The sequence below is a fragment of the Sturnus vulgaris genome, chromosome 3, assembly GCF_052056855.1.
Source record: "Sturnus vulgaris isolate bStuVul1 chromosome 3, bStuVul1.hap1, whole genome shotgun sequence".
Taxonomy (NCBI): domain Eukaryota; kingdom Metazoa; phylum Chordata; class Aves; order Passeriformes; family Sturnidae; genus Sturnus; species Sturnus vulgaris.
Genome location: NC_142245.1, coordinates 7158215 through 7178769, shown reverse-complemented (window position 1 = coordinate 7178769; position 20555 = coordinate 7158215). Strand labels below are relative to the sequence as shown.

General features: G+C 48.5%; 1 protein-coding gene across 3 annotated transcripts in view; it reads right to left on the bottom strand.

Moving 5' to 3' along the window:
- SLC24A3 (solute carrier family 24 member 3) overlaps window positions 1-20555 on the bottom strand; it is a 78318-nt gene that overhangs the window by 20357 nt on the left and 37406 nt on the right. For 2 of the 3 annotated variants that reach the window (XM_088160854.1, XM_088160856.1), the window contains 7 exons: window positions 20379-20463; window positions 19089-19192; window positions 9620-9694; window positions 5870-5895; window positions 4595-4648; window positions 2912-3057; window positions 380-540 (listed from right to left, as the gene is read on the bottom strand). In XM_088160854.1, coding sequence (XP_088016980.1) covers window positions 380-540; window positions 2912-3057; window positions 4595-4648; window positions 5870-5895; window positions 9620-9694; window positions 19089-19192; window positions 20379-20463 — 651 coding nt within the window. The remainder of the gene's footprint in view (window positions 1-379; window positions 541-2911; window positions 3058-4594; window positions 4649-5869; window positions 5896-9619; window positions 9695-19088; window positions 19193-20378; window positions 20464-20555) is intronic. The other variant, XM_088160855.1, reaches the window with a different exon arrangement.

The window sequence follows — 20555 nt, the reverse complement described above, 5'->3', positions numbered from 1 at the left end:
CACTAGCTAGATCTCACACGTACAGCTTTTACAAGAGAAGGTCCAGTGGCTGTGGAATTGACTCCAGGAGCACTCCAAGACCAGTGACATGCTGAAGTGCAGTCCCGGGGTAGTCCGGATTATTAAACTGATCTATGCAGGGGGCACCTCCTGTGAGCAACAGCTACATGTAACAGAACTGCTTAACAACCTCTGCTAAAATCTCCACGGGGACAGAGAGCAAGGGATGATTCAGACAAGTCCCTGTCAGAAGGATAAAATCTGGGAGAGCGCTACCAGTGGACCCAGAAGAAACACCAGAGTTGCATTTCAAGGCAAACACTGCTACAGGAGAGGGCAAATTGAGAAGAAGGGCAGGTGGGGGAGATAAAAGACACACCTCATTGATTAACATGCGGCTGGCCATGGAGAGACGTGTTTTGGGAGGGAAATGGCTGGTTATCATGATCCGGAGCCCAGCCTCGGAAAATGAAAGCTGGTGTGGATAGGCAGAGAGCAGCTCATCAACCATGATCACTGAGGCTTTACGGTGGAAATTTCCTGCAGCCAAGGAACAAAAACAAATTGAGGCCTTCTTCCAGCAGTCACTCCCTCTGTTCTACGTGGCTCTAAGAAGAATAAACCCATGGCTTCCAGAAGTTCTCTGTAAGAACCATTCCTTCAGCTACACCGTTCAAAATAGGCCTTCTACACACCTGGTTATTCCTGTTTTTAAATAAATTGTCGACATGGTATCACCACTCATGCTCCTTACAGAGAACTAAGTCTGCTCTGCACAGCTCTCCACAGGCCTGTGTTAGGCAGACCACTGCTTCAACAGCAGCTATCCCACACCAAGGCAGATAGTTCCAGCTCTAACCTGCACTTCTGTGAGGATGCTGTCCTCATCCACTGCTAACTGTGCTCCTGCAAGGCACCAACACAAACCAGAGAAGGTTCCTGCACCCTGGGCTGGCAGCTCACGGCTGGGAACTGCCACCAGACTGGAGCACAGTGCCGCTGCCCACTGCCTCTGGGGTTCATTTTTCCTGCACCTGGATGGCACCTTGGGCTGTGAATTCTGTGACAGGACTGAGACTTGGCAGCAGGGAAACCTGAGGTCTTACCCAACACACTTCTGCACGGGTCTATTAAAACCGGTGTTAAACGCTAGCAAATGTTCTGTGGCATTACCATTTTTAGCCATCACTGTTAGTCTTACAAAAGACTATCTCCTTGGCCTTTTTGTTTCTTTTTTTTTCCCCTGCTGAGGCTTCCATGGAATAGGGTAGATATGTGAGCTCCTCTGTCTTAAAAAACAAAACAAACAAACAAACAAACAACAAAAAACAACCAGACAGCTTTTCCTTGTGAGCTTTTCCACACTGGCATGTGTTGAATGGCACCTAGAAGAACTACCAAATACAGAAATTTTTGTTTCAGACTTTTTGGTCCTCTGTTCAGAAAAGGCTTCAGAAAAAGCCTCAGAAGACAGTGTCTGAAACCCCAGGCATCCCATTGCAACAGGTGCTGTTGGTGGCCCTGTGCCACTGGCCAGGACACAAAGCAGCATCACTTGCCCTTCCAGCCTCCCACGGCCCAGTGCCAAGGAAATACAGGAACAGTCTGCAAGAAGATGAAGCAATCCTTTTGTCTTCCTTCCTCGGCCAGTGTGAGGAACCACAAGTGTCCAAATCAAAAAGTTACCAGCAGAGTATGCAAAAACTCATTGTGGGAACATTTAAACCAAATCCCACAATCACAGCTAACCCTGAGGCCGCTGGGTGAAGTTGGATGTGCAAGACCTGAGTTTCTGCTCGCTGAGTTTTCCCAGTCCAGCTTTCCTGGTACAGAACTGCCAGCACAGCTCTGCTGTGGAGACCTCCAGGCGACCCCAAAACAGCAGCTTCCCCAAATCAGAGTGCACAGCGCTGCTGACAGCTGTCCCTCTGTACCAGGCCTGTAACTGAGAGCTGGCAGGCTCCAAGTGCTTGCTGCTGCAAATAAACCCCACAAAGTTCCATGTTTAACTGCCTGCTGTATACACACCATGCCTCTCAAGCCCTGTGTGCAGGAAAAGAGACCTATTTTTGGTTGGTTGGTGGGGTTTTCTTGATAGACTAGCCAAACCAAAGAGGCAACCCATCTGTGGTCAGAGACCAGGACTGATTTTGAGATGGAGCTTCTTCTCAAATTAAGTCAGTGCCTCAGGGAAAAGGGAGGTGTTATTGCTAACGACAGGGACATAGACATCCCAAACAGATACTGCACATGCTTGTTGACTGTTTTAAAGACAAAATAAAGCCACTGTGAATACGGTTTAGGACAGCCTTGCAAATACAGACATTGAACTACTACTGCTGAGTTATGGGATGGGGGAATTTTTTTTCAAGCTGAAGAAACACAATTATTTCTATACATGATCATGACTAAAGTCAAACTGGAACAGATTTCAGCTGAAGTGAAACACCCATAAAGACCACTCACATGGAAAAGTTGGGCATGGTAAAGCCAGCATGTGCAGTAAGAGCACAGTACCCAGACAGAGTCCCTGCCCTCCCTTCAGTGGGGATAAAGTGTACACCAAGTGGGGTCTTTTTTCTTGCTCAGCTGCTGTCCCTTTGGAGTGGAATTAAATTTAACTGGAGATGCTGTAAATGGGCAACTTCAGTGCAGAGTAACAGTGCCCACAGGAGGACTTTAAATGGCTGTAACATGCCAGACAAGCATGCCCTGGCTTGAAGGAGTCCTTACAGCCAAGCAGCACAGTGGCCAAGTGGCACGGGCTGTGGTGGCTGGGATCATCACACCATGCCTTCCATCTGGGAGAGCCACAAGTCCTACTTTGTGGCTTAAAGACAGCAGCAGTTCCCACCGTGTGTGTGAGCAGGGAGAGAACACCCAGAATGATGCAAGAGAGAGAGTGACTTACTGGAACAGTTACCTTTCTTTAGTAACACCACTGTGGCATCACAGTTGCTGTTGTCATCCATTTCCGTGTTACTTGCTAGACCATTCACCATGTTTGCAGAGTTTTTTGTCTTCCTCTCAAAGCAGTGATGTATGGTTGAGTTGTACCTGCACAAATGCAACAAACTCAGGATGTACACCTTGACTTCTTGACAGTCTTCCTTTCCTAGCCTTGTATCCCGAGCAATACAGCTAAGGGAGGGAAGAAAACTCTGGATTTGAGGAGTATCCCAGAGCTCCAGCTGAATTGTACATCACACAATCTCTCTGTAGGCTATGAAAGACAGAAGCCATGGATCTTGACAGACATGCACGTTTATGAGCTTGGTGTGATGAATATTCTGCATCGTGAGTAATCCTTGCTTGTCATCATCCAAGTACATTTTTAATCATATAATCACACCTGAGTATCAGCATTATTTTACTTGGAGGACTCAACAAAGAAACACAGCACCTTATGCTAAATTCACCTCAACTCTGGCAGGGGCAGGGAATAATCCCTGCTTCTTGCAGCAACCGGGAGCTGACACAAATATGAGCCAAGATTCTCCCCATGATACTCAAAGGCAAAGGTACAACCCTATACACACCTGGCAGAGGTCCCTAACCAGGGTGACAATTTTTAAAGCCATATCCACTCAGGTCTTAAGACCCTGTTCACATTACAATGTTGTTTTTAGAAAAAAAAAAAAAAATGTACACATTACAACTGTCTCGCTGGTCAGTTAATTGTTCCAAGAGCAATGCTACCCTCCATGTCAAAATTTCTAATTATCAGATGAATTCTGACTTGTGTTCCCTTCAGCCAGCCTGACTGTTTTGCTGTTCTCACTGAGAATTGCTCTCACAATATTTACTCTTTTCATCATTTCAAAACAGATCTCTAGTCTTACTTGTGGAGACAAGACCACTGGTGTGCTTGGCAGCTGGTAGGTTTTGTTGAATGTTCCAGTTTGAATCTGGGTTTCCTTTCCACTGGCTTTGGAAAACAAGACAGGAGGAGGGGAACCAATGAGCAGAACAGACCAGTTTTACTAGCAAGAACTTATGTGGAAGAAGTGACACTGGCCAGATGCTCAGAAAATCACTGCTGGCTGTGCTGTGGTTTTACCACGGGTCTCCAGGAAAGCAGGAACTGCTGCAGAGACTCACACCCCAGAAATGTACAGTGAAATCCTGCTCATTTCCCAGTAGGGATGCTAAAGCCAAGTCAGAAGAGACTGCTTTGGTGGCAACTTGAGGATGGATCCGGGTCTGTGCTCTGCCACAGGTTGGCAGCCTGAGCCTTGGTCAGTTAACACAGGATGAGATCCGTAATGCACAGATTCACAGGATAGTTTAGGTTGGAAGAGAACAACAAGTCCAATGTTAACGCAGAGCTGCCAAGCCCACTGCTAAGCCACGTCCCTAAAGTACCATTTTTACACATCTTTTAAACCCCCTCAGGGATGGTGATTCCACCACTGGCTGGGGCAGTCTGTCCCTGTGCCTGACAACCCTTTTGGTGAAGAAATTTTCCCTGATAGCCAAGGCAAACCTCTCCTGGCAGACCTGGAGGCTGGCTGTTCTTGTCCCAAGGGCTAGGTGAGGCAAGGGGAGCAGGGAGCCTTAGGATTTAGACAAGCTGAGGGCACATTCGACTTACTTCATTATAAAGATGTAGATGACGTACATCAGCACTAAGACTAAGGACTCCCACCTGGAAACAAGAAGAACACAAACACATCAGAGCAGGGCATGGCATCAGCAGCTCCTCTTCAGCCATTTCCTGGGCTGCCTTAATATTCCCTGCTGCCTGAGCTGCTGTATGAGTGCTGACAATGCACTGGCCAGCAGTTCAAGCTGCTGATTAGATGCTGACAGCTTTTTTCCCCTCTGATGTTTCTGTGTCAAACCGATGGAATAACGAAATTTGTATGAAAACAAATTACAACGTGACTTCTAGAGCTTGTTTCTAGGTAATCTTTTTCACTGCCCAACATGCTGTATTTCTGCTCAGTTCCCCATGGCAAACTGTTAGTCCTTGTGGAAATCATCCATTATCAAACTACTGTATGCTAAACTCACGGAACATTTTCTCCACAAGGATTCTGAGCTATTGCACTAACTATATCAAAGTCTAATTCTCTGCTTCTGAAGATCCAACCCTCAGCCTCTCTGTTATCTTCTTTTTTTTTTCTTAAAGAACACAGTTAAATACAACTGTCCTTGAGTGAATTTCAGTTTAAAAAAAAACATGCAAAAAAATCAACAAAGAAAGCCAGGCCATTGCCAAGAATGGGTGTTTGAAACCTGCCTCTGAAATAGGCAAGAGCCAGTGAGGGAAACACCAGCCCAAGCAGCCTGACGCTCCCTAGTGCTTGTAATCCAAATGACACCAGCTGGGAGTGACACCAAACCAACGCTGTCACCTCCAGATGTCACCACATCGCCTCTGGCATGTGCTGGAAACAAAACCCTGAGACCAAAGCAACTGAAAAGTACCTGCAGCCCTCCGAGACTACCATGCCTGCTGCACTACACTTTAACACATTAATAGGGATTTTTTAAAAAAAAATTATTTCCTTATACTGGCCATTCACTAAATAATGAAAAATCCAAGAATACACTTATTTATGACTGCTTGGGTGGCCCCTGCTGGCACATGTACAGCTCTGCTGTCACCCCCAGGCTGCTGCAGGGCATGCAGAGGGCACTGACTGATGCTGCTGTACCAGGTACAGTCTGAGCAACACTCTCCTGGGCTTTCTTCTCTAGCTCAAAAAATTAGTTATTTTAGCCTGTCTGGTGCTGATGTTTCTCACACAGCAGCAAATAGCCGCCCTGCAGAACTTTATAGCTTTCTCCTTCTCTCCTCATAAACACTAATTACGGCAGCTTTTGTGTTATAACCAGAAAAAAAGAAAATAGATTCACTTACCAGGAAACTCTTTCATCATAAATAAACTGTGGAGAAAAGATTTAAAAATAGCATGTTATACACTAAACCACAGTTGAAAACAGCTCATCACCTGAGGCAGGGGACAGAGTAAATCAAGCCAGGGCTCGTGGCAGTGGCATTAAGCTCAGGTGTATTTTGGCACTGCCCTCCTGCCCGGCCTTTGAACTTCCCAACCTTTAGTTTCTCTCACCTAGCCCAGGCAAGCGGGGACCCCTTCCCCAATGCCACTGGACCTTGTAGAGCACTTAGAGAGAGCAGGATGAGCCAGAGATGGGGCTGCACCACTCTGCCACGGCCGGCTGTCTCGGCAGACATGGCCTCCTCCCCGCCAGCAGATCCACACCAGGCTCCGCCGCTGCTGCCATGTCCTGCTGGGCCACGGTGCTGTCCTCACCACCCCAGCCAGCTGTGGCTACTGTGACAGCCCCTTTGGCAGCCCTGCTGATGGACGGGCACTGCGGCTCCCCCAGCATTGCTGCACGGCCTCCTTGGGCAAGGAACGTGCCTCCTCCCTCAGGGAAGGCCCAGCGCCATGGCGGGGGGCGTGAGGGAAGGAGCAGCGCCATGGCGGGGGGCGTGAGGGAAGGAGCAGCGCCATGGCGGGAGGCGTGAGGGAAGGAGCAGCGCCATGGAGAGAGGGGCGTGAGGGAAGGAGCAGCGCCATGGCGAGAGGGGTGTGAGGGAAGGAGCAGCGCCATGGAGAGAGGGGTGTGAGGGAAGGAGCAGCGCCATGGCGGGGGGCGTGAGGGAAGGAGCAGCGCCATGGCAAGAGGGGCGTGAGGGAAGGAGCAGCGCCATGGCGGGAGGCGTGAGGGAAGGAGCAGCGCCATGGCCAGGGGCGTGAGGGAAGGAGCAGCGCCATGATGAAAGCTGTGAAGGAAGCAGCAGTGCCATGGCGAGGGGTGAGGGAAGGGCTCACCCTGGCACTGCCTGAGGGCTCACATGGGCAGGTGGCTGCCATGCCCTGTGACCAGGCCCTTCCCCTTGCCGTGCTCCCCAGCCCGGCTGCTCCTGGTCCCTCACGGCTGCAGGGAGCCCTGGCTGCAGGGTCCCACAGTGGCAGCGCCTCCATTGGAGGCTGGAGCTGCACACAACAACAAGGAAATTACAGCAGGGATGACAGATCCACGGCTGTGCCCTGGGGAAGCAGGAGGGAAAAGGAAGGAGGCCCTGAAAGCACAGTGAACACTTCCCCTCGGCCACAGAGCCGTAAATAGCAGCTCGTGTGCGACAGCCGGCAGGAGGCAGGAATTGCATTGGTTACTGGAAGAAAACACGACCACAAAACGTTGTAAATTACAGTTCCCAGTCACGGTGATCTAATCTGACAAGGCCTGTTTCAGCGTACAATGTTTTGGTGTGACGGGACATGAAAGCGTGTGCATTGACTTCTGTGACTAAAAATAGCAGCCATCTCTATTTTGCCACTAATGACTCTGACGACGTCTCTTCAAGTTAAGATACACAGGCATCTTTTTCCTTTCAAGAAAATATGGAGTAAATTTTTGCCAAACTCTACAAGAAGACAAGGTAGCATTGTAATATTATTATAAAGTTAAAAAAAAAAAACAACCATAGGGTTGAATCAAGATTAATTAAGTACAATAAATGTGGTTTTCACTTCTAACCTCTGTGCTTTATAGTTCACTTTCTCTCATCAAATGGCCTGGGAGCAGTAAACAGGTGAGTCTATACTGCTCTATTTCTTACAACAGTACAACTGTACTTCCTTTTCTAGTTCAAATGGAAACTAAGCCATATTGATTTACTCAGCACAGTATCAAGCTTTTTAAAGTTGCTGTATCTCAGCATTGGAAGGAATACATTTATTTCCCCTCAGGTGTATTTATGATTGGTAAAGACACCAGTGGAGTGAAACTTTTAACACAGCACCACAGGCAGTTGTTTAGAACACCATGAGAACAAACTTCTACAAACAATATAATTCTTCAAGATTGATGACACTATTCCAGCCGCAGAGAAGTCTCAATGCCCTCATATGGAAAAATTATCCCTGCATACAAAGCAGTTCTAAAAGGAGCACACAGATCTGATGAAGGGGGAACCACAGGCAGGCTACACTGTGCTCTGCACAGAACCCCTGGCTCATCTCCCACCTGAGCCATGGGGGACTGCAGGGTCAGAATTTCAGGAACAATGTCCTGCCACCTCATTTTGATTCTGTCTTAAAAGGACAAGAAAAATTAGAGGCACTGGGAAGCCAGGGGTTGCTGGGTGAGTGAAGGGAAGGAGAAACTTATTTAACTGAAGCAGTGTTTGACTCTGAAAGGAGAAATTCTCGTGTGCTATCAACTGGGGAGCAATATTGCATACAAAATTCTCTGCATCCCGATGCAGCTGACAACCACAGGGATGAACCAGCCACGAAAAAAACCCTGCCTTGCTTCAAGAATTTAAGACTGATGACAGAGTCAACAGATTTTAAACCTGTCTGCCGCCATGCAATAAATGAAATGTCCAATCCAAGCACCAGGAAGCCAGATGCCAGGCAGATGCCCACATCTGTGCTTCCTGTGGGGTGACCTAAGAGAATGCCTGCTGGATGTCTTCAGGCTTGTGCAATGGAATAAACGTGCAATGGAATTCACTACAATTAGTATGTGTGGCTCTATTTGTTGTTTAGCAACACTTTTTGGTATGAGGTTACTGTCAAGCTGTCAAAACAAAATAAAAAAGTTTTTTGTTTTGCAGTTCACTGCTAATAATGATGTAGAAAAGTTATTTTTCACCAAGGACAAAATGGCTGGCCTTGCAGCATGGGGGATATAAAGGTAGAGGTTGAGAAAGAACCCCTGTTTGGGATGAGGCAGATAGAAGCCTTGGCAGCTACAGAGTATGTCTGGAAACAAACCAGAACCCACTAACCCAAGTAACCCAGACTGCAGAAATGCAAGAGACCCTCTCCTGACTGTAAAGTCCCCTTCTCTCTGACATATGGAAGTTAACCCCACAAAATCACTCTTCCTGTCTTAGGGAATCTAGGGTACTAGGCTAGGCTGGGGGGGGGGAAAAAAGAAGTGCAACTGCTACCTGAAAACTCAATTTTTACATTTCCCGGCATTGTTTTGTATTGGCTGAAAAGGTAATGACAGCATTGTCTTTATCTAACACTTGTGCCAACTTTTTTTCACTGAATAGCCCAATTCTGAGAGATCTGGAGCATTTACTGAGCTTGATGAAACCCAGGACAGGCACAGCACTAAGAACTGCTGACAGTGTAGTCTTTGTTTGAGGACTTGCTTGTCAGCATGCACTGAACTTGCCCCTATCATGTGTGCAAAAACTAACCTAAACATTTTGTAGTAGCTGCTCAGGATTGCTCTCCTCTGGGCACAAGTGCTGCCTCCTTACAGGTTAGTGACATGTTTTTTAGGAAAAAAAACATGTCATGGAGGTCACTTGCCAGGAGAGCACTGACCCACCCACTGCAGAACGTGGGTTTAGCTCTGCACCCCAAGTCTGCACTGGGCCACCCTGCCCCACCCCAGCCATCCCTTCTGGGCTCCCTGGACACTCCTACAGCTCCTGCCCTCGGGCCAAGCTCCCCAGCACATCCAGGGAGACCACAAGCACAAATCCACGAGCACAAATCCCCAGGAATGCTGGAGCTGGGATCTCAGCTACAAGACTCTGATGCCAGGGGAGGCTCCCTTCACATGGGGCAGTAGACACGGGCTCCCCACAGATGAAGAACCTTCCAGAACTTACCACGATGAGTGCAACCACAGACAGCGTGTAGTAGATTGAATCTCTCAGGAGACTCCACGACGACAGCGCGACAACCTGGGGAAAGAGGCAAGGAGAGGCTGTGAGGTGGGCTCTGGCCACAGAGCCACGCCAGCCACAGCTGCCACACCAGCAGGGTGTGTGCCCAGGCTCTGCCTGGAGCTCCAGGGGAGATGTCCTCACACTCAGGAAGAGGCCCACGACAGGAAACACCTGCTGCAGGGAGATGGGAAGGGCACACCTGAGGTACCTGTGGACACAGCTGCTCGCCACGTTGGGTGTCCCCAGGAGCCTGTGAGGGTGCAAGGGAGGGCTCTGCCAGCACGGCCACACCGATGGGCATGACTACAGCTCTGTGTGCACCTCCACAGCTTCTGGGAAAAACACTCAAGCCAGCACTTCAGCAAAGCCTTAGGAACAAAACCCAGGAATTTGCACGCAATGGAGAACAAAAAAGGATCACCACACACGGCATGTCACTTGTCACCTTCCAAAGCCACAGAAACATGGAAGAATTCTCACTGCAGGCTGCAGGAGCCTGCAATTCACATCTCAGAAGAGAATGCCAGTCAATGAGTTAATCTTTAAGTTCATTATTAGAATTCAAAAGGACAGATTAAAATGCTGTAAAATGTAAAATGTACAAATGCTGTAAAACAGGTACTGCCCACTATACCTAAAAAAAAAAAATAAAAAATCTCTACAGGCCCTTAGTAGCATGGCTTCCTAAAAAAATCAATGTAATTTATGCCCAGTGTAAAGTCTCTTTATGAAACCATTTACATTTTAGAAACTCCTACCTGAAGCAAAAAAGCAGGCTTTTAAAGCCCTTGGGTCAAAGCAGATTTCTACCAGCTGACGATACATTTCAAGGCACACAGACATAGATGAATGGAGATGCTTTCTGATGGAAATTTCCAAATGTAGGAACATGGAGTTGGGTTCATAATTCTATTCAGAGATCCTCAATTAAATGTCACATTTTACATCAGTGTGCCCCTTCATTCTGATCGAGCAAATTTTGCAGGAGAATTTATAGAACAATTTGACATTATTCCACTCAGCTCTCAGGATGCTGTTGAGGCCCTCTGCACTTGCCTCAGCATGGATGCTGGTAGAGATTTTACAGCTGTAAACTTCTGAAAGTATTTGGAAAATACTACAGATCAGCAAGGCAGAAAAGAAATCAGGGAAGCAATCGGCTTGGGTAAAAACATTATCAAATTTGAGTTTTCTATCAGCAATACTGTCATACCATCAGCCAGCAGTGAGCTGCTCCAGTAGGAGTTGAGCATTAGGAGGCAGCTGTAGAACCACTGATTGCCACTGTAGTGACATTTCCTCTTTTTCAAGTGAGTACCTGAAATTCAAACCCCACAAAAGGACCTCTTAGCTGTCCTTGACCACTCGGTGGGGACTGAACCCGGTTTCCCTGAGCTGCAAAGAAGAGCTCTGAAGTCAAGGCTTGAAGGAGAGCATCCCCTGCTGGTTTCACAAAAGACAAAGCCTGCTCCCCCCCTGCATGCCACAGATCACTCCTAGGGATAAACTAACCATAATACATACCTGGTTTCTCACAGGTAAACTTTCACCCTGCAAAATCCTACATAGAACATTTATTACTCAGAATGTTTACTTCCCTTTTGAATGGGCTGCAGAACAGAAAAATCCAAATTTTCTCAATTCTAGCTTGATTTCTGAGGTTTGCAACCTCTGAAGCCGTGGTCCCATGCAGCACACACCATCTCCTCCACCTAGCACACATGTGGAGACCAGGCACCAGAGGTGAAACCCCCTAAAATCAGACACTGGTGTCTGCTGAGTGTAGCACTGAAGTTGGCTTCAGTGGCAATATGCCCCATGCCTCATCCTAGGACTTCACCGTTTATCCTCTCTAAAATTGATCCTTTTCTCTTCTGCTCTTCCCAACTGTTCCTCTGCTCCTAGCAGCTCTTCTCCCATCCGGGAGATACCCATCACCAGAGGCCACCCAGCTGCTGTTTTCCAGCCTGCTCTGGCAGAACGGGGCTGCTGCTCCCTCGCCAAGGAGATGTCTGTGCTCCTGCTGCAGGAGCCCAGGGGTGTGTGCACTCCTGAGTATTCTGGATGCTGAACTTCCAGGGCAAGCACGTCATCACATCCATGTTCTCCAGCGATCTTCTTCACTCCAAACTGTTTTGGGGCTTTTCCTCATCTCATGGCCGGTTCTTTGCCTGACATCTCAAGCACTGAGCAGCTACTAACGCTGCTGGGAAATGCTAGGCTTTGGAAGCAATCTCCCTAATCTTGTTTCTCTGTTACCCTCTGGCACAGAAGGTCCAGATTTTGAGGTATTAAGAGCTAATAACCTAATTTGCTGATGTGGCTAGGCAGGAATGCTTGGACGAGGGTGTCAAAAGATTAAAAGACAATGCCTGCAAGCGATTAGCCTTGAGAGTCTATGGAGGTCAACAGCAATGTGCCAGCAGTGAATCCAGCGCTGTCAAAAGGCATCCAGAAGCAGAGAATCTGGGTCAGACTTCACGCTGCCCCTCTTTTGATGTGGACTGCCCAGAAGTGATTAGGGAAGCTCTTAGCCCAGCCTAGCAGATGCTGGGATCTGCTGCTGGCTGTGTCAGCCCTCTGGGCCAGCTGCAGCCAGACCTGCAGTGGAACCTCCTCACACGCTGCTCCTGGCTTGCAGGAGCTGCCCTGGGAGCTGAGATGGGACCATCTGCAGCCTGCTGGGATCCCCTCCACACAGGGCTGTGCTCCTGACACTGCTGTTCTGCAAACCTTCGATGCAATTTCAAATCGGCCCCGTGATAACATAACGTAGCAGGATCTCATGCCAAAGCAAGAGAAATGACCAACAGGAAGCAGTGAGCTCGGGTTCAGGTCTGGGACAGATTTTCAGGAAATCAGGCTGGCCACAGTTAATCCGTGTCTTATGCATTCAGAATTATACAAAAATAAAAACGGCTCTACCTCAGGTATCAGGGCACAAGCTCTGCCTTTAAACTTTGCAGCTGATTGTTTTGCTCAGCTCAGGTAATTCCAAGGATCTGGCCACCTGCTTGTTCATTCTCACTGGTCGTGGTATCAGTGAAGCATCACAGATTAGTGGGAGAGTGTGAGGGTGCCTTACTTGCATTCATCTCTACATTAACTTAGGCTGTAGATCCACCTGTGGCTGTCAGCAAGAACCCTGGGAGACACACACAGGACTCGGTACTGCTTGGAGTGTGATGGGTTCCTGCTGGCACTTTTGACACATCCATAATTCAGACAGAGAATCAGCCAAGCAGGTCCAACAGGATGCCACAGGATGTGACCTCCCAGCACAGCAGGAGTCCTGATCCCACACCCCTTCCTGGCACACTGAACCATTCTGCCACAGCAGACCTTTCAGATAGATTCCTGCGTGGAAAGCCACTGCTTTCCCGTGCAGAGCCCCAATTTCACCTCTGGTTTGCCATTCTCTGCAGAGCTCAGTTGTCACTCTGACTCCCAGTCCGTACCCTGTGCACCAACTCCATCTATTCTCATTACTTCCCCCGGAATATTTGCTTTTCTAAGCCTCTCTTGATATTTTCATCACCGCCGCAGCAATCTGTCTATGTGACATTCTCAGAATGGAAACACAGTGGACACTGTCCAAACCTCAGGACAAAGCCAGAAATATTTCCCTGCTCAACTGGTAGTCATAATCATCCATGAGTTATTTGGACCAGCATGTCTCTTTAGCTCAGATTCCCACAGTGCTGAGGCAGCAGGACCCCAAGGCCTCTGCTGGACCACAAGATCCACAGCAGAATTCAAGGATAGCTGTAGACGGGAAGGCGTGCACAGAGTAAACATCTCCCAGTCTCTTCAGACTGGCCAGTCCTTGCCACAAGTAAAAAACAAGTTTTATGATCTCCTTTGTTTTTACACTATAAATTATCTGAGGGAAAAAATCCTACAAATGGCACATCCACAGTTCTGATCTGTGTGTCAACTTTGAAAGAGAAAACTTAACCTAAAATGGTGATGATGTTTTGTGGCAATTAGGAAGCAGCCGTGGTTTGATGCTGACAGGAATCCATTTGCAACTCTCCTGATTGCCTCGGGCAGCATTTCTGAATTAATGGCACCCCTCTATCCTGAACCTCCGTCCACACCTCTCTGTCCCAGCTGCAGTCCTGGCCCCTTACAGACTGCCTGATGTTCCACAGCATCCTTCCAGCATCCCCCTGTGCTCTCCCTGTACCTGGGCTCTCACACACCACGGCCATGCCAGCAGCTCTGGGTACCCCAGGACCACAGCCTCGCCTTCTGGCACTACTTCAGCCAGACTTATTTGTCTGTCCCATGCCTGCAACACAGCCCTGTCAGTGAAAGACAGGCTCACAGCCACTGTAAAACACTGCCAGCACCAAACCCCAGCGTGCCCTGGGCTGTGAGAGCAGTGAACAGTCCCAGCAACCGGCATTGAATTCTCCTTAAACTACTTCCCCAGAGTTTTACATGTTTTCCACCAATGGTCACAGACCAGTGCAGAAAAAGCAACAGCGTTGCAACTGTCCCATTTAAAAACTCCTCCACAGTCAAGAAGAAAAAGAAGCTCATGAATGCAATGAGAAAGCCAAAAGTCAGTAACGGCTGCAGTCTGAGTTGTGAGCGAAATTAAAGCTTAAAAGATTACGAGGCATGCAACGGCTGAATGGCAGAAGTGGGGTAAAACAGATTACAGAAGTCCCGGCTGCTTCATTAAGAAACGTTCTAGTTCTAGTTATTAAACACTGTTTAGTGTCCTTGTCAATATACCTAACACTATTTCTCAGGCCTATTTTCCACTGATGTAACCCATAGCAGCTGATAAATCCTAGAGGCACCTCGGCTAGCACAAGGGTTCTGTGACCTGGGCAGAGGAGAGCTGCTGAATTTAGTTTACTTCCTGGGGTAAAAGAATCCCACTGGAAAAGAAGGAGGCAGGTCAGACTGTCAGGGCAAGTCCTTTTTCTGCTCCAGTATGTGGAGGAATGATGCCTCGCCACCCACCAGACCCCTTGACAGAACCAACAACTGGAAGAACTTCCGTGGCACATTCCTGGTCCCCTTCTCCACCCAGAGAAGCCTGCCTGTTCCTGGGGAAAGGCAAAATAGAGAGACTTGGACTCGGCTGAAAAACAGAGCAGGTAATTACTAACGAGCAAATCAAGCCACGCAAATCCAAAATTACACGGAATTGCCGGAGTGACTTGCAACTCACGTTTGTACTGCTCTCACAAAAACACTTCCCACCTCCCCTGCAAGGCTGCAAAACGCTGTGGGTCAGTGCTGGGAGAGGACACAGGGCCAGAGAGCAGCGGAGCTGCGAAAAACAAGACGAATCTGGGTGGGGGAATGTCCAAAGCCGAACAAACTCTGCTTGTGCTGGCTTGAATGAGAGCTGAATTAAGCAAGGACTGCTTCCGAGAATGGCGCGTCCTCGCCGCCAAGGACGGTGAGAGGGCAGGGGAAGGAGGGGAGAGCTCCAGAAGCACAAACACGAGCGTGAGAGAAGACAGGACAGAGGAACCAAGGCCTGCAGGGGACCCCAGGCTAAGGTCAAGCTCCCCACACACAGCTGGGCTTTTGCAGGCATGGAAAAAGCCCGATGCAATCCATCAGCAGGCGGACAGCAGCCTCCTCGCCCTCTCCAGCATGTGTCCCTGTGAATGCTGCTGCACTGCTGTCTGCAGGGCTGCATCTGCTGCCATTTCAGTGCTCCCTTACCTCCTCCTTCCCCCTTTGCCAGAAGGAAGCAAAGCTGACACGGCAGCTCAAAAACATTTGGGTTCTGTGCCTCGGCGGTGCCCACCTGCCAGGAGACGTGCTGGTGTCCCAGCTGTAGGGACACAGGAGGAAGCAGCTGCAGACAAATCCAACCTGCACTGCCCAGGCAGGTGAGGAATGAGCTCCTACCATATTTCCATATACTGAAACCATCTACAGCTTAGAAGTGGCATCCACTGCCTGGATGAAATAAAGAGGAGAAATCCTCCTCGGGGTGTGAGTGCTATGCTGAGTATTTCAGCAGGCCCCAAGAAGAAAGCAGGAGATGCTTCTAAGGCTCACTGCCACAGGCACATGGGCAGCATTCACTGTCCACAGGGAATACTTGGGGCCTCTCTCCAAACATGCCTTGGTCAAGCACCTCAACACACACCAGATGTGAAGTTCTGCTGCTTCTGCAGAGGCCCAGTTTAAGGTGCATTGGGAAACTCTCATTTTGAGAGTGTGGATGCTAGTTTAGAAAATCCAGCCCTTAGGGGATGGTTCTCGTCTGGCCATCAAACACACGGAGCAGCCTGCATCCACTGTTGCTTTTTTAATCCCTCCAGTCCAAAATCTCTGGAGTTGATGAAAACAGTGGAAAATGTGATTTCCCCGGCAGCAGAGCAGACTCCTGTACCTCAAGAGGTGCCTCCCTGGCACGGGTAACATTAGCCAGGAGAAGTCAGGCCAAGGAGACAAAGAGCAGAGTCTTGGGGAGAGGAGAAGGAATAGAAACCACTGGAAGGGAGCTGGATGCTCAAAAGGCAGCAAAGGGTGGATACATGACCCAAGGGAGGAACCTGCTGAAAACTTTTCTCTCAGGCCTCAAGAGCTGGAGGGCGAGTGACGAGAAGGAAGAGCAGCCACTAAATGTTAGGAGATGTATTTAAGTCACCTTAGTTCCAGACAAGAACAGCCCAAGGGATGAGAGCAGGGCTCAGGACAGACAGCCTGTGTGGTGCCCTGTGGAAGGAAGCTGGAGTGAGGAGAAGAAGAGAGGCTCCTATAGCTCAAGGAGAGCTGTGTGGAGACTGCCATGGCCACTCAAACCACGGCCAGTCCAGCCAGGAAAGCCCTGTGGAGCAGTGGGAGCAGCACCTGGAGCCAGCCACAGAATGCTACGGACCGAGGGGAAATGAGCAGGGCTGTGCCATCTCTAATTGGCCCCTAAAACGACAAGTTATCCTTTTTTATTTAATCTCTCTGTGCTTTGTTTCCCCATCTTTAAAACACCCCCTCATCTCACAGAGGTTTGGGGAAAATTAATTAACTGCTCATCAACTGCTCAGATACAATAGCGACGAGATCGGCAGAAGTTCAAGAGGAAATTAATAATTCTGCCTCTGGAACGGGGCTTGAAAAGAGCCTGGTAAATAAGGCAGAGGGGCACCGAGTGAACAATAAGAGAAAACAAAATCCTGAATAGCTGCTCATTAAGTGAGCAAAGTCCATTCTGTGTGCAGAGGGAGGCTGGGAGCCCCAGGAGAACCCGGCAAGGGACCCCCTAATTAAAGCCTGGATAATAATGCTCAGGCAACGGGGTGGGGGAGCAAATTAAGGGTGCACAGGGAACCCTCACACTGCTATTTTCTAACTTGGCAGTGTTTGACTTTCAACCCTCACAATGCTTTTTTGGATGCCTTTTTTTTAGGCGTGCAGAGGCGTAGGCACGCTTCCCTTCTCCTGCTCCAGCAGTGGGATGCTTATTGTGATTTATCCTGAAAAGTGTGCACATACAGCCAGGAAAGGCTTGGAAGAATAAACGATTAGGGCTGGTGCTCGAGAAAATGAGTACCAGCTTTTTTGGGGCTGTGCATTTGTTTCTTTTTCTAAACACGGTGCACATAACCAAACCCAGTCTTTTCTTAGGCCAAAGAACAATACATCCAACACAGCACATACAAACTACAACCTAATCTAAAAATAAAACGTATGCTGGAGAGAGCTGGACAGTATTTTACAATTCAACCGTTTACCAGTTAAAAAACAAACAAAACAGACAAAAAAAGCCACCAAACCAAAAGAAGGCTTTCTAAAGGAGTGCTGCTGGAAATGCAGTGTGACCTCTGGGGTTCCCAGCCCACAGGCAATACATCTGAAAATCTGAGGGCTCCAGCTGCTCAATCCACAGGTGTGAGCCCAAAGAAAAATCCCTGGAGCACAGCAAGCAGCTTTGACCAACAGCCAGCCCTCAGGCTCAGCTGGCAACTCACTGCTGAGATGCAGGTCCCCAGCAGAACAGAAATCTCACCAACAAGCAAATTTACCACCTGTGTTAGTGCCTCGAATTCCTATTCATACCAACACAAAATAAATGATGAATCACACCACTAAAAGGGAATGGCTTTTTGGTGAAAGGCTGGGAGTGGGAAACAATGAAAAGCATAAACCGATCCAGAGTTCTACCTAAAACATTGGAATTACTGAGACAGAAATTTCTTCTTTTCTCACTGAAATCACAGTTCCACATGGTGATGTCAGTCATTCCAGTGCTCGCCCACCCTCTCAAGGTGAGACTGCAGCAAAGAGAGGTTATGTGACTTGACAAAATCACACAGAAATCACCAGCAGAGTCTTAAAGAAAACAAAGAAGGGACAAAGCAGTCAAAAATCTCAGCCCTTGGCTTGGAAGAGGCTCACAGACCATGCTTAGGATGAACTTCTGAAAGCTACCACAGCTGGAAGGCTGAAGATGTTTTTACAAGAGCGTTTTGGCTGTGATTTCTCCTTCTGAAACAACCATCTCCCACCTGTAAAGGGCCTCTGGAGAAGACTGACATTCTCTGTCGAGCCCCAAAATCCAGCAGGCCTTTTCCACCAAAGTCCTGTTGATGACAAGAGAGCACCTCTGGGGAACACAGCCTCACGCCCTGGGAAGGCTTTGGTCATTAAAAATTGACCTCAATTAACTGGGTTTTCACAGTCAGGGTTCCAGCAGAACCAGTGACACATCGAGCATCTGTAGCTGCCAGCTGCATGCTCCACACGAATCAGGACAGTGGGTGGTTAAAAATTACTGCTGTGACTTTACCCTCACTCTGAAAACGCCCATTTTCAGCCTGTAAAAGCTCACAGCTAAGGAAAACAGAACTGGATCCCAAGGAGAACCCCATCTCTCTTTTTTCCATGCTTTCCCAGACTGACCAAGGTCTCCTCTCCTCAGTTCCTCTTCCCTTGCCCTGTGCTGGTGACATGACTCTGCCTCTCCTCTTTACCAGTGAGTCTGCACAGTAACACGTCAAAGAACGTTTATGAGACTGTAAAAATACCTGGCACGTTGGCAAGTGGTGTTTAATTATACAGTCAATCACGTCTGCAATTCAGACAGCAGCTCAGATCCCGCAGCTTAATTGCTTTAATTTCAGATGAATAGCTTGTGTTGTCACCAGCGGTGTGACACGCTGCAGAACAGTCTACACGAGGTGCAAACAAGCAAAAGTTGATTCCTCTGCCCACCCACACGCCTTGGGCAGCTCCAAAAGCCCGAGCTGACCTTTGCTGCTCTGCTTTTCATCTCAAAAGCGAGGGAGGAACAGCACTGGGCCCCCGTGAAAAAAACAACAAAGCCAGAGAAATTCGTGGCAAGGTTGTGAACCTGGCATGTGATTCTGCAGCACAGCCAAGGCACAGGGTGAAGCAAGAACTGTAAGGGATCATTAAATGCTCCTACCTGTCCTGCAAAAAGCCCACACACGCCAATAATACAGAGGATGTTGAACACAGCCGAGCCCACGATGGTTCCAACGCCTACGTCTCCTTTTGTGATAAAAACACCTGAAAAACAAGTCCAAGGGAAGCTGTGTAAATGGGAGAGAGCCGACTTTTTTTTCACATAAAATTGCAGACCTCATACCCCATTAATGAATCTAAAGGCAATGTGCAATCTGCAGAGTTGCTTTCTGAGAGGATCTGGAAGGACTGAGTGATGGAAACCAAGCAGCTCAGACACGTCCCAGTCACTAACTTCCTGCTCCTGGGACCCAACATTATGGCAATTCACACCACAGAACACTGCAAGCTCATGGTAGCAGCTGGTGGGACACAAATCTGCAGCAAACTGTCTCCCATGAGATATTCCCTGCCCAGTACTCTGCTCCTTCCCATGTCCCCATCCCAGCTTCAGTAGGGATGAAGCTTCAGGAGAAGCTAGGGATGATTCAGAGCTGTCTGGCCACGGCTACTCACAAGCCAAGTGATACCTCTCAGGATGAGTTATGGGGCTGTGTTACAAGTTTTATTCAGAGCTCTTCTGTCAAATTTGGTTAAAATTGGCCAATGAGGTTAATGGTGAGGGAGATGAACTGACAGGCACATGCATCACAGTGCTGCACAAGATCCTTTCCTTAGGAAGCCAGCCTAAAAATAACACTCCATCTTTTGCTAGCTGTCAGTCTGTTTAAATTCACCTCTTGCTTGTAAGGTTCTAACACTATTTATTATCTGGCCAGTGCAGAGTTCATATCCTTTTTCCAACTTGATCCTTTTCTCAGGAACACAGAAGCACTCACCTGCCAAGTGACACATGGCACCTGGTGGGTTACACCACAGCAGGAAAATGATCTGATGGCCATCAGAGCTTCTCGAAGTTGCCTGAAGGAATCTGGCTTTATTTTCACCCTGGTACTGTACTACCCTTAGAAAAAAGACAATCCCAACCTGGTCCAATATAAGTTTCCAAACGATAAGGCTTGGCTTGTGCAATCAGACCTCTCTGCAGAGCACATCTGGCAGCTGTGACTGAAAGACAAGTGTCTCCTAGAGAAAGTATCTGAGCTGAGCCCTGCTGTGAGGTAATGGCACCTCCAGAGTCACTTCACCTGGCGAGGACTCCCCCCAGGCAGTGAGTGCCACCTGTGCCCAGGAGGGATTGTAACAAACCTTGCAGGCATGCAGCAATCCCATTCCAGCTCTGCAAGCAGCCAGGGAAGCTTTTGGGAAGCAGCAGCAGCAGGCTCCTTACCTATGACAGATGTGAACAGCTCGGGAGCAGAGCTTCCTGCTGCCATGAAAGTTGCCCCGGCCACATCCTCGCTGAGATGCAGGCGCTGCAGAGAAACACAGAGTCACTGATCAGCACACTGAGCAGCTGGAGGAACTGCACTGCCAGGGCTAAACTGCCTGCCCAGAGCACGACCTG